Source organism: Bactrocera oleae, chromosome 2, assembly GCF_042242935.1.
Source record: "Bactrocera oleae isolate idBacOlea1 chromosome 2, idBacOlea1, whole genome shotgun sequence".
NCBI lineage: Eukaryota > Metazoa > Arthropoda > Insecta > Diptera > Tephritidae > Bactrocera > Bactrocera oleae.
Window position 1 is genome coordinate 2215635 of NC_091536.1, and position 14358 is coordinate 2229992.

Sequence of the window (14358 nt, forward strand, 5' to 3'; positions counted from 1 at the left end):
TGTGAGTCGCGGTTGACCATGATGATATCTCCCTTCATTCTGCAGTTATATTTTCCATTTGACTGTTGTGGGTGCCAGGGTTTCTACATTGGTCACAAATATGTGGGTGTGTACTTCGCAACCTTTTAGTAAGCAATTTATAAACGGTAGAAGTGATAATCTGTACCATATTCCTTTATTATATAATAAACTTGTGCGCATGACAGACTAAATTAAGTTGCTCCTCAGCAATATGGTTTGTTTATTTAAGTGTTGTAGAACATATGTATTTCGGGAGGTGAGACGAAATACAAATCAGGCAGGCTGAATGCTTCGTATTGTTATATAAAGAAAAAAATGTTTCCTACAAAATTGGTTTTATTATTCAATATAATTTCCGATGAGAGCGCTTTCGCCATAAAATGTTACAATAGCGTATTATTAGTTATTATAGTCGCTGCTGATCGTTTTTTTCTTTTCGAGCTGGTCGAAGAAAAAATCAGAATCTTCGTACTATAGGTAACAAATCGAATAGACGATATTACGAACGCTTATGCTATTCATAGTTATATCAATGAGATGACGAATCAAAAACTATGAAGAGGTAAGAAATTATAATTTTTTTCATACTTTTTCGTAATGCCTTTTGTACTTACCTCAAACGATTTGCCCAACGGATATAGTTTATAAATTTTTTTGTGTTTATTTTTCTATGATATTGTTTTTATTATTAGTATTATTAATAACTTTACTATTTCTCAATTTGCATTTGAATATATCAATGTTCTCATCGGTTATTATTTCTCTCCGTATTTTATTTTTATAATTAGTTAAAAATTACATTAACCAAGTCGACATGTTTATCTTGAATGAAGACCTCTTGAAGCCAGTCATTTGCGACATTTTTGAATTTTTGTCTTTAAAATTATATATTTTTCTTCTTAAATATTACCTTGATAATAGGCGCTAATTTTAAAATAATTTTTAAGAGTTTTCCGTTTGATACAATATGAAAATGAAAACATAGACACATGTCTGACTCAGGTGACCTGCTCCAAAATATATTTTTATGGAGCATTAAAATATATACTAAATTATATAAATAATTATTAATGAATGAAGCGTAAGTTTGTATATAATGTTACACGTTAGAGATGCAAATTTTAAATCTATACATGAATTTTAGATTTAAAAATTAAAATAACTGTTATGTTACTCTCATTATATTTCTCTTGTTGACTACTTTGAACTAAGAATGGCTTATAAGAACTAAAAATTGAGATAATGACTATTAAACATAATTTGATCTAATTTTTTGCTATATATGTGTTCGTCTTATCGCCTTATCGCAATAGTTACCTTTAGGAAATTGCCTAGAACTTCGAATTTGTAATATTAAGGAGTTTAACTAGATGTTTCGAAATCTTGGGTCTTTTTACCTTAGGGCTGAGATTTTTCACAAAGTGAACGTGGTCCAGAAATCTTTGGTTGCCTTTTCTTTTTACCTTAGGGCTGAGATTTTTCACAAAGTGAACGTGGTCCAGCCCCCTTATAGGTTTGGTATACATAGCTCACAAACCACTAAGTGGTTTCCTATAGAATCCTCATTGAAAATGGGTGAAATCGGATGATATCCACGTCCACTCCCCATATAAAGGTTGTGCTGAAAACTAATCAAAGTGTTCAGCTATGCTGGTTTTCAAAGGAAACGGTGTTAAAAGTAGACAATAGGCGAGGCAACGCCTAAATTTAGGTCAAACGAATATTTCAGGAACCGTTCGACAACTTTAAATCTCATTTGGCGGATAGGGTTATATTGACAAACATTGTGAAAGTGGGCGAAATCGGATCATAACTACGCATACTTACCGTATATCACAATTTTAAATTCGTTATGATTTTTTGACCTTATTGTAGATAAGTTTAGTACTAATGAAGACAACGGAACAAACCTTTGCACAAAGAGTACCTTTAGTGTATGCCATCTCACATTTAAAAATTGTCAGAATCGGACCAAAACTTCCCAAGCTCTAATACACTGAATATGAGGACATTAGCGCCTCTGGGTGATATTTAACCGAAAATATCGCTCAATCTGTGATATTTACTATTGATATTCAGAGAAAATAATTAGCAGATAATAATGTACGCTTGAATGGAAAATGGAAGAAAAGAAAGATCGCCATTTTTATTAGATAAAAACACGGAAAGCAAAAAATTCGTACTGACTTACCCTTTACTTTCTTTGTTTCGTTGCTAAAGTATCAATTGCCACGCAAAGCGAGAAAAGTTGTGTTGGAATCGGTCACTACTTAATCTCAGCTATACTTTACAAGGGTAATGAATATATTCAGATGTGGATCTCTTAAGAGGCCTCGAACAAGTTTTTTGCACTGATTTTACTGAATTACTGCGTAAAGATTTAAAATTTGCACTGATCCTTGTAATGGTTTATATGTAGGTACATACATATGTATACATGCTGTATATAAAAAAGCCATTTTAATGTGTGTTTATAAAAATGTGAATGCATACGCTTTGTTTTCTCAACTTATCTAGTATTTCGGAATGGGTGTTTGCGATTATGCTTATTTCTATGCGAATATCTTTAAGCGTTGTCTCTTATCTCTTCATTATTTTCTCTACTTAAACGCTAGTTATTCATATGGTACATTGTTGGCTTGAATCGAATTTGATTAGTTAACGCTTATTCGAATAAACTCGAACGAACGTTCAGCGCTGAGATACCACGAGAGTTTTCGCGTTTAACGCACTCACATGTGTTTACTACCCGCCGATTCCGATGACTTCGCTGCCAATTTGATTTGTAAACTACTATACTCGTATTTCATGGTTATATTTATCTACTCAACTCTTACTAGTTAGTCTAATGTATTCGTATAAATGTGTTCGCTACCATCCAACAGTTACAACTTCTAACAATGTCACTCGGCTAACCAATACAATACACATACATGCTTAACTACCGTATGCATCTACGTATATGTATATGTGTACCATATATGCTTGCTTCTTTATTCATTATGACATACATACATTTAATTTCTTTTTATTTATATGTACATAAATTAACTTATGCTTGTATGTTTGTATGCTCAGATGTGTATGCTTGATAAGTTTTGCTTAAATATAATGTTAACATTGCGCAATTTTCTATGCAGAATTTAGTTATGAATCTAATGCGGTATGCCTGAAGCTTTGGCGATTTGTGATGGATGAGATGGCGAAAAGAACTTTAGATAATAATAACGGGTATGATTTTCAGTAGAGCTCTGAAGCTGATTCTAGCTAAATGGAGCTACGCAGAAGCCAATTTGTTTCTTGTGTGTGATGTGTGTGAACAGTGAAACAGAATACTTGAAAACAAAAATGATTTGCTTTAAAAAAAACAAAAACAGTAAGTAAAAGTAAAAAAATCTAGTGAAATATGAGAACCGAGGTAATAACACACATACATACAAGTAAAACAATAACATTATTGTAAAATAATTTTAATAAAATATGATATATAACTGAACAAATACAAGTATACATTAAAATAAGTTTGTAAACATTTTGTTTCATTAAACTATCTTTAGTTTTCCAAATTGCTTATGTTAAAGTATTAGGGTGTCCGTTGTTGATTATTTTTTTGCAATCGCCCACTAAAGATTCAGTTTTTGCACTAAAAAAGTATGCAAAGTAAACAAGCTCTTTATTTTCAATTTATACCGTGCCGAAATTATATTTCTTTTCCCATGTATATAATGTGCGATTTTTTATAGTTTGCATTAAGCAAGAAAGTCGACAGCTTTGAAGAAGTGATATTCTTATTCAAACAAAAATTCGCTCTACAAAAACCATGTTAATGATTTTTCCAGAAATCGTTCCTTTATAAGTTAAACGCGTTTAAACTTATATACTAAATGACCTGAACATTCACACAACTGATTTATACATTCTGTGTTGCTCATACGACATGGTGTACTACATCAATACAATCCATACATTTGATGCATAACTTTAAATGCGTATAACTTTTAAAGGAATATGTATATGAAAAAAATTATTAAGAATTTTTTTGTAGAGCAAAATTTAGATTAAAATAGCATCTTTTCTAAGTTGTGGAGTTATTTTATTTTGAGACAAAGCTTATGACATAGTGTAAAAAAGCCCATATTTAATATATGTGAGTAGTTGATCCTTTGTTTTTATGGCAAAAAATGAAACTTAATTGGTTGCGTTTGCCAAAAAAATAGACTTGGGAATTAAGGGACAGCCTAATGTATATGTAAGTGTTTTTATTTTTGTGGTGTGGAAAACTATAACTTTTGTTAGCACACGTGAATGTAATAAATTAATAAATTGTATTGTCAAGCACGATGCTATTCATTCACAATTTTATTGTTTAAAATGATTTGTTTACAAGCGTTCACAAATTAAGGCTGTAGTCATCAGCGGAGTTTCTAACTAAAAAATAAATACTGCTTAATTCATACTCATACATATGTATATACATAAAAAGCTCACAGAAGTTTTTTTTACTAATAATGATTTCCCTTTTTTAGTTTACCACTGCACACATAGCCCTTCATCGGTCTGACTTTATTTAAGCACCGAACTCGAAATTAAAGAAAACAGTGAAAGGCAATATTTTTCGTTGAAAATAAAATCTCCACAAATTAAAGCTACTAAAAAATCCAAGTTCGTAATCTGAGGCCTTGTTTTTTGTATTTTTACATAGTGTTTAAAAAAATTGAGTTTTGCGGGAGCCGTTCCGATGTTTTGGCTCCGAATGTAGCTGATGTGCAATGAAAAGCTTCTTGGTATGAGATGATCACATTCTAACCCAATTTGTGAAAACTATATCTCGTCTCATTCGTTGATCTCTGCGTATCGCCGCCTAGGCACAATTGAATTTAATCTAATCGCGAACAACTACAGATCCGAAGATATAATAGTTTGTATTCGATTCGAGTTGGATTCGTACAAAAGGATAAGCGGATACCACATTAAATTAATATAACTGCTATCTTCAAAGTAACCAAGTTTTGTTTTACACATTGTGGACCAGTTTACAATTTCTCTCAAAAATAAAAATAAAAAAAATTATATATTTAAAAATTTAAATGAATTATAATCGTTCATAAAAATCAAAACTAAGGCGTAATGAAAAAGTTTTTTGACGTAAAGAAAAAAATCTCTGCCAAAGCTGGAATCGCAACACAATTGCGCATGCTGCAAGCCGAAAGTGAGAGTGAGGATAGTCTTTAACCGGATGTGCATTTGCAGACTTGGATCCGTTCAGAACTCTTCACAGGCTCTTCAACAAATTTAAATATTATTGTCAACACTGATCAATTTCAAAAAATTATAAGCACTGCAAAAAATAGTACCTAGAGATAGTTAACTTGTGATTTTCACGCGCATTTGCAATGCTTTTGTGGACATTTTTAGTGCATGTGTGTACGTATGCCTAAGCATAATGTTACTTATTAAAAAAAACAACGTTCGATTATCAAATTGTACACAATTGTCAACAACAACATAGATGCATTAACATTTATCTACATATGTATATATCTAAATATATATATACACATAACGGTACTTCGCGCAACACACGCACATTCGAGGCACATGCAAGCTGTTGCATCTAGATTTGCATGCAGCATTTGTACCGACTGTATGCGAGCGTATATTTAGTTGCATTCAAGCGTTATCGCCGTTTTTACTTTTTTTTACATTTTACAATTATTTGCTCAACATTTAAAATTTATATATTCGTTCACATACACCTAAATTAGCAGAATTAGTATTGTCTGCTACAAAACATTTCAATAATAAAAATTATTTCGCATTTAATATAACTAATAAACAACAAACACAGCAAGTACCGCTGCTGCTAATACAAACATGAGTGCGTGTATGCTTGCTTGTTTGTGTGTGTGTATTAAAATTATTTTACCAAAATGTTAACACTTTTACACGCTTTTGGTGCATTTCGTTAGCTCCAATTACTATATATACATAAACGATAAAAAATTAAAATTTTTCTAATGTTGCATTTATTCACTGCAACAAAAATTTAATATTATGCTTTGTTATATCCGCAAATGATAAGAGTCAAAAACAAGCAAAAACGTTAAGTACGGTTGCACCGAACCTATAATACCCTTTACAAATACAAACGATATAATAACTTGATTTTCTATGGCAGCTATATTCTATAGTGTTCCGATCTGAACAATTTCTTAGAAAACTGCATTGTTGCTTAAAGCAATTATTCGAGCTAAATTTCGTGAAGATATTTTGTCAAATAAAAAAGTTTTCCATGCAAGCACTTGATTTCGATAGTTCCGTTTGTATTGCAGCTATATGCTATAGTGGTCCGATATCGGACATTCCGACAAATGAGCAGCTTCTTGGTGAGAAAACGACAGGTACAAAATTTCAGATCGATATCTCAAAAACTAAGAGACTTGTTCGCCTATATATAGACGGACGAACAGACGGACATGGCTAAACCAACTTAGCTCATCATGCTGATCATTTATGCATACATTTTATAGGGTCTCCGACATTTCCTTCTGAGTGTTACAAACTTCGTATCAAACTTAATTTACTCTGTTCAGGGTATAAAAATTACAAATTCTTCTTGCTAATGATACCAGAATGCAAGTGCTGGCGCGGACGATGGACATTACGAAGGCGTGCGCTGCGAATGTGTATGTGTGTTTTGCATGAATGTGTGATAATTGCTGCACGCTGTTCAATTTTTTAAAATTTTTTTCGCATTTTTGCAAATTCAGCTATGCATTGTTATTGTTTGTGTGTGTTTTATACAATAATTTAATTTGAAACGACATTTCTATGGTCTGGCAATGATGAAGCGTTCCCGTTGTCTAACAGTAGTCTGCAGCGTTGCATTTCGCATGCTTGGCTAAGTCGTGTGCAAGCAACAATGTGCAATCTAACGCCTCAAAGTATGCAATGTACTTGCTAGTTTATTTGGTATGCTTCACACTGGTATTTTATGCATTTATATTTAATTTATTGTTGTCCATATTATTGTTAGTATTATTATTAAAACTACATATGTATGCTTCTCTATGCACGTAAGTAACATTTCGGGGGGGTGGGTTGTTGGAAAGCTGCCTTTTAACGCTTTCTGGTTTCGGTTATAATCTTTATCATTTGGATCTGTAATAACATACATACATATATGCAGTTATATATATACATACCTATTATGTAATTCGACGGTGCCTTATACAGCAGTTTGTGTGCGTGTGTTTACATGTAAGTATATATATGCATACTTATAATTGTTTGCTAAACGTTTACTCTTAGTTTCTGTTATTATTTTAATTTTTTTTTTATTTTGTTTGCATTTGTTAAGTTTTACGCTAATTTCACATGCCTTAACTAATTTGGTTCCTAGTTTGTGTTATTATTGTAACTATCATAAAACTGCGTTTACTGTTTACTGTTTACTGTTATATATATATATTATGTTTCATTTTCACAGCTACACCATTGCTATGTCTTCCGTTATAACTGTGTGTGGGTGCAGCACGTTGCATAGTTGAGTGTTTAATTAGCTGCATACCGTTATGCTTAAGTAGTTAATTTCGTCTTAATTAAATTTATTCACTAAGTACTTTTATTCAGCAGTACAAAAATTAGTCCTTGCAAAAATTATTTCTCAATTGTTTGTAACTAAGCTAAGTTCAGTTATAATTAGTTTTTTCTAGGTCTAGTTCAACTTCTCCTTAATTCCTCCTAATTATGCAATTTTTTGTCACATAAAATATATTTCATGAGTACATACATACATTTATACCTAAATTAAATTATATAACACTATTCGTATTTATCAAACATGGTTTTTATTTATTTTTTGTTTCTTGTTTTGCGTTTATTTTTAATAAATTAATATAATTTCCATAGTTACCGTATGAAAATAACAATTTGTTTATAACATTTTAGGTCTGTAGGTTTTTGAATTTCAGCGCTGTTAATTTTCAGCACACTCATGTTGCATGTACGCTTACTATCCCATACATGTGCATGTGTGTGTATACCTACTTACATATACATAATGTCTTAACATACATACATGCGTAATTATTTTGTTTTGTTTTTGCTTCTCTAATTTCCGCATAAAAATCTTTTCTCTTTAACACTACTTAAGTAACTAACTGTAATCAATCTTAGGAATTATTCAGTTGAATCAATCATTATACTTGTATGTTGCTATGTATATATGTATGTAAATGTGAGTGTATGCATGGCACTGGCTACCGCTTATTGTGCTGCATTCATTGGCGCTTTAACCAGCTTAACTGCGTCAAGCATTCATGCTTTTTATGTATTCGCTGCGCTCTCGGCTCACAAACATACAACCAAATTGCCTACATACATACTTGTACTATGTGATTTTTCTATTTTTTTGTTTTTGATTTAGTTTTTGTTGCAGTTATTGTTTGTATGTATGTATGTGTGTTTGTATATAAATGTTGTTGGAATTCTCGGGTTGTTCTACTAGTAGATTATATGCTTATTGTTGTTGTTAGTATTTTTTGGTACTGGTTGACTTTGATTGACACTATGATGGAAGCGCAAATAGATTATCCGTAGCTGATGTAGCGGTGATCTCCGCTGTCGTGATAAGCCTATGCTAGAAATCGCTACTCGTCGATGGATAACCCAAGTTGCTCTCCACCGTGTCATCCTTATGTCAGAGCGGTGGCTTGTACACCTCGATGGCCGGCGTCAGCATGTCGACGCGCGTTGAAATCGATGTATCACTGCAAGCAACAAAAACATACAATGAAAATCAGTTTTAAGTAATATATAATAACTTAGAAATATATGCCTATTATAAAAAATATTAGGTAAACTTGTGTGAATAGTTTTATTTGACAAGATGTCTTCACGAAATTTGGCATGGAGCATTACACAAGCATTACTACCAGCTCCAAACAAATTGTAGTTTGGACAACTTTTATGCTATAAAAATACACCAGTGAGGGGTGTTATAGCTTCTTGATTGCCCCGAAGTTAACTTTGTTTCTTATTTCAAAAATTTGTATATCAAAAATTTACCACTTTTGTGTAACTTTATTGTTAATAAGCAATAAATATTAATTTCGTTGCTGTAAATATTTGCTGAAGCTCACCACAACAAAGTCCTCGAAATCGATGTGTCTGTGTGATGACATCTTGAATTTCATGTTGGGCTTGATGACTTAAGCTTCAGCATTTACACAATTAGTGGGCAACAGAAAGTGAAGGTAATAAAAGAAGCCCAGATAACTGTTTCTCAGCAATAGAAAATGACGGAAATGAAAGAATGAATTTTCTTATCAACATTTTTATTTGTTTTCGAACTTCTTACAATAAATATTTGGACAGCTGCCCGTAATGGCTAAAGCAGAAAATAAATTGAGCTAAAGTAAACATAAAATCCTGCAAGGTATTCGTAAGCATTTCGCTTCCTGTCGAACAGAATGATTCATCATTTATCTATGTTCCCCCGTGTAACATTTGGGTGCTGGTCACGAAATAAACACATATCCATACCTATTTATTTATGGGCTGAAGTTGTTCTTCAGCACATATAGTTGTGTGAGTTTATACGTTCTTGAGACCAAATCGTGCATGCCGCGTTTACGAAAACTTTCGAGCTAATATTAATGCAGCTAACGCGCCCACCGAGTGCGCGCGTAACCAATCAATCAATCTATCGGTCAAACAACGCGCAAAAGGTTCAGACAGAGAGCTTAAGGTCTTCCTGTGTAGGAACATTCATCCTGTTGTTGTGGGCAACTGAAATCCCAATCTGTTTTGTAAACTACTCAAATCGGCAGTTTTTGTTGTTGCGCGTTCAGAGTCTGTTTGATTGTTGGATTATTACATGAACAGTGGTTTTGGAAACCAGACTCAATTCTCACAAATCATAAATAAAAATTTGGAAAGCATTTTTCACAGTTTTAGCAATTAGTTGTTCGTATTCTCCAGCGAGTCGGAAGCGGAAGGAGTGCGGCAAGTTGCGTACTGTTGTTGGTGCATGATGTAATATGATGCGAAGGTGATGATTTGTGTTCAATCGTTTTGGGAGTGAGTTTGAGGATGCAAAGTACGTTTTCTCATCGTAAAGTGAGCATATTGTAAATATTTTGTCTAGCTTTCATATTCCTTGAACGGAATTTTTGGTTAAATCAGCTGTAAGGGTTGGGTGGTTGAGGAATTTACTAGACGGTGTCAGAAATGAAGTTAAGTGCCACCTGATGTCCAATCTGACCATGTACTTTTTTCTCAACTAGGCGCACATAGTTTCATTTGGAATCGTAGTTTTCAAGCAGGTGAGCTTTGTTTTGGTTGGCCCTAGTGGAAAAGTTGGAAATTTTAAAACAGAGGGAACTTGCAAGGAACGGACGGTGTTTGAACTGTTCAAAAACCGCACATGTGGTGAAGTTAAACATTTTATGGACGCTAATTGTTAAAACTATCTGAAAGACTGAGGTTGAAAAATCTTGGATGCAATACCTTCAATGAAACGGATAGGGTTACCAATCCCACAGCAGGTTTCCACCCGCAACGTCTTGTCTTGTTACATCTTCGGGCATTCCCATAGCAAATAATTTGATATATGGGAACAAGGGAACAAGAAGTTAAATCCAAATAGAGGTACCTTCTTCAATGGCCTTTTTTTTGACAGATCACGCGTGAGTCGTGTCAAGCTGTCATGTTATTTTTGTTCAGTATTGCTTATCGTGGAAAAACTTACGCCTGAATAACGTTTACATATCGTTCAACTTTATTACGAAAGTTCACGTCCTGTAAAGAATCTGTTCGCGCGCTTCGCTCAACTTATGGTCAACATAATCGGCCTACTGAGCTTACCATTCGCAACACCATCCCCTATCTTGAGTGACGAAAATATAGCGACCGTAGCTAAGAGTGTAAACGAAGACCGTGGAAAATCGATTCGGCGCCGTTCGCAGCTACTCGGACTGATTTATGGAACAACTTGGTTCCGACGTTTCTAAGGCAAATTTTTGTTTAGCGATGGGGCCCGTTTCTGGCTCAATGGGTATGTAAACATGCAAAATTACCGCATTTGGGTCGAAGAGCAATCTGAAGAGATTTAAGAACTGCCATTACATCCAGAAAAAACAACGGTTTGGTGTGGTTTGTTGGCCGGAGGAATCATCGGTTCATATTTCTTCAAAAATGATAACGGTGAGAAAGTAACTGTCAATGGCCACCGTTATCGCGCTATGATAACCTACTACTTCACGCCTGAAATTGCATCTCGTGATCTCGGTGACATTTGGTTTCAACAAGACGGCGCCACTTCCCGCACATCGCATCAATCAATGGATTTATTGAGAGAACATTTCGGTGAGCAGATAATTTTAAGTTTTGGGCCGGTCGATTGGCCACCAAGATCGAGTGACTTCACACCATTAGACTATTTTTTGTGGGGGTATGTAAAGTCTAAAGTCTGTGCGGACAATCCCGCTTTGATTCAGTGTTTTTTTCTGTGTTGGTTTTTGTTTTAAGTATGGAACCTCGAAATGGATCACCCATGGGCAGCTTGCGTCCATAAGCCCATAACGAAAAAAGTCCCTTCGATATTCAAATACTAATACAATTTTTGTAGAGAACCTAGCCCTTCTTCCAGAAAATGGTCTACCGTATTAAATGCAATATGGGGAAGCATGTCACAATTCCATTGACTCATTCGGGGTTGTTTAAAAAAAGCATTGATTAGAAAGTGATATCCAAAAAAACGCTAAAACTTAAACCCTTTCATTATAAAAACCTGAATCTTTAATGCTATAAAATATTATAGACTTATTTGTTGGAACATAAACGTTATACTTGTAGAGCTTGATATGTAAAATATTGAGTATTATTAGGTGAACTGATTTGCTTTGAGAAAGAAAACAAGTTTTGAGTGCGTATTAATGTAAATAAAGTTTGTATCACTCCGAAGATTGGAGACCCTATAATGATAAGTTGAAGCTAACAGAAAGAAAATATCAACAGCAATAGATATCTGCTTGTATCTATGCCTGAGAAAAACTCAAATGCAATACTTGAAAGTTTTATTTGTTTCATATCTAACTATTATTTCCAATGTGCATGCAAATAAGTTTTGATAATGGAATAGTGCATGCAAAAAATATTCGACCTTAGATCTATAAGTTTGTGCATTTTACTTGTACTTATAATAATTTATTTTATTTTGTTCAACTGTTCAGCTATTAATGTTGTAGCAAAAGGTTTTGTGGATTTATCGTCTAGCTCGGTGCTCCTATGACCTATGCAGGATTTAGCAAACCACTTGTGAACGGTTGCTCAGCTTGGTGCAGGGTGTGGATTCCAAAACGGTCGACTCAAGTGTTTGGTCTTCTAAAATTCAGTTCTTCGCACTGAACAGTGTAAAACAAATTAAAAGTAAAGCGACCGCGGTTTGTCTGTAACGACGTGAGTGGTAGTAAAATTGTGTGCATTACGTTTGGTGAGGTGTGCACACCAATGTGCCACAGCACGTGCCTCCTGAGACAGTCGGCACATGGTCCGCGACTGTGAATGGCTTAATTAATTCTTTATTTTATTTGCGATTTATACTCGTGCAGCCGAGGTGGATGCGCCATCACCTGTCACATTCTGTATGAATTTGTGCCTCTGCAAATGTGTGTGTGTATGTAATACTCGTTGGCTCTGCTGTCTGTGCTCGAACCTGCTGACTGCCACGCTATGGTATAGGCAATACAGTTCTACCATGGACACTTGAAAAATGTTGCTATTTGACACAAGGCAGACTTTGAGTGCGGTTATTAATTTGATTACACGCATATGCGCACTTACATGCCCATGTACCAGTATGAGTGCATGCAAATACAGGAACATCAGACGGCCATGAGGTTGATGTGTGTTTGCCTTGAACACGCCGTGTTTGCGGTGTGAACGCGGTTTGTTAATAAAAACCACAAAAACACTCCTCGGGGAAATGGAGTTTAACTAACAAACCGCAGATGGTAGATTCACGCACACACATATGTTTCTATGTATGCTTATAAATTGCAACCCAACAACGGTTTTTGTTCTATCTCAATTTTGTATGAAATTTTTTTCTCAAAAGTTATTCCAAGTATGACATGTTCTTCAAAGTATATTTGTGTTATAAATCTATTCTTGGCTGTCAGATGAAAAGATTTAAATATTTCATATAGAAATTCGGCATGAACTACTGTCCAAGACAACGGCATCATCTCCGAATAAATTGTTCTGATCGGACCACTATAGCATATATACAATATATAATAGAAGGATGCGAGCGTATACACTGTCAGGGCTTGTATCGCATCCCAAAGTGTGAGTTGTGATGACCTTCATACTTTTACATATGCTTTTTTCTTTTCAATTCTGCGTATCATCTATATGTATATGTGTATGTTCATGTTACATGAGTAACAAAATATTGACTTCGTAAAGAAAAGAGATCGGTTCATAAAAAGTCGACAAGAAATGGTATTTTCTCCGAAATACTTAACAACGTAGAGTTTTAATAGTAATAATGATTTTTCATAACAACAAATTTCGTTTCGGGTACATATTTTCCAATATCATATTGGTTTTACTGTCAACTACCAATACAACACATGTTCGTTTCAATCCAGAACGGTAGAAATAGTGACTACGATATTTTTGGCTCGTTATTGTAGTGTGGTAGTGCGTTTGACAATAAATAACGACTGGATGATTCATATCAGACATATACTTGAAGCATAGAAACGACTTTCTGTAATTTTCGATTTGCAGTTTTTGAAATTAGGAATGAAAAGCTACTTTGTATTAAATATTTCTAATGGCTTGATGTGTTTGAACTGACATACTTGTATATACTCGTAGTTGGAGGCATTACCGTTTTTGTTTGTTGGGATATTCGCAAAAGCTGTTCTGTTGGTAAATTGGCAAGTAAGTTGCTAAGTCATTGTGAGGCCGGGCCATTTCGGCGCTTATATTTGTTGTTTGCGGCACTATTTTTGGTTGTTGGCAAACACCATACTTGGCTCATCGGACTTAATCGTTTGTAATGCTGCCTAAACATTGAATGTCGCCGCTTTTAGTGACCACGTGCATGCAACATGAGTACGATTGCGGCAATTAAAGTGTAAATTTGAAATTCAAAACTGCCCATATAGGTTATTACAACATTTAGTTTCCTTGTGCACGTGTGAACAAGGCAGTTTGCTAATAAAAGTACTTTTTCAAAGTATCTAGAGGTGATGAAGAGATTTAAACAGTTTTGAAGCATTTATGTGTCTAGTGTACGCGATTTAAATAGTTACGATGGCA

The 14358-nt window shown here is 34.2% G+C and overlaps 1 protein-coding gene across 1 annotated transcript in view; it reads right to left on the minus strand.

Moving 5' to 3' along the window:
- Nucleotides 1–1411: 1411 nt before the first annotated feature.
- The window catches only part of Teh1 (tipE homolog 1), a 73819-nt gene continuing 60872 nt past the window's right edge, over nucleotides 1412–14358 (minus strand). The window contains exon 3 of the mRNA XM_014242025.3: nucleotides 1412–8792. Within this exon, the coding sequence (XP_014097500.1) occupies nucleotides 8723–8792 (70 nt within the window). The 3' untranslated portion in view covers nucleotides 1412–8722. The remainder of the gene's footprint in view (nucleotides 8793–14358) is intronic.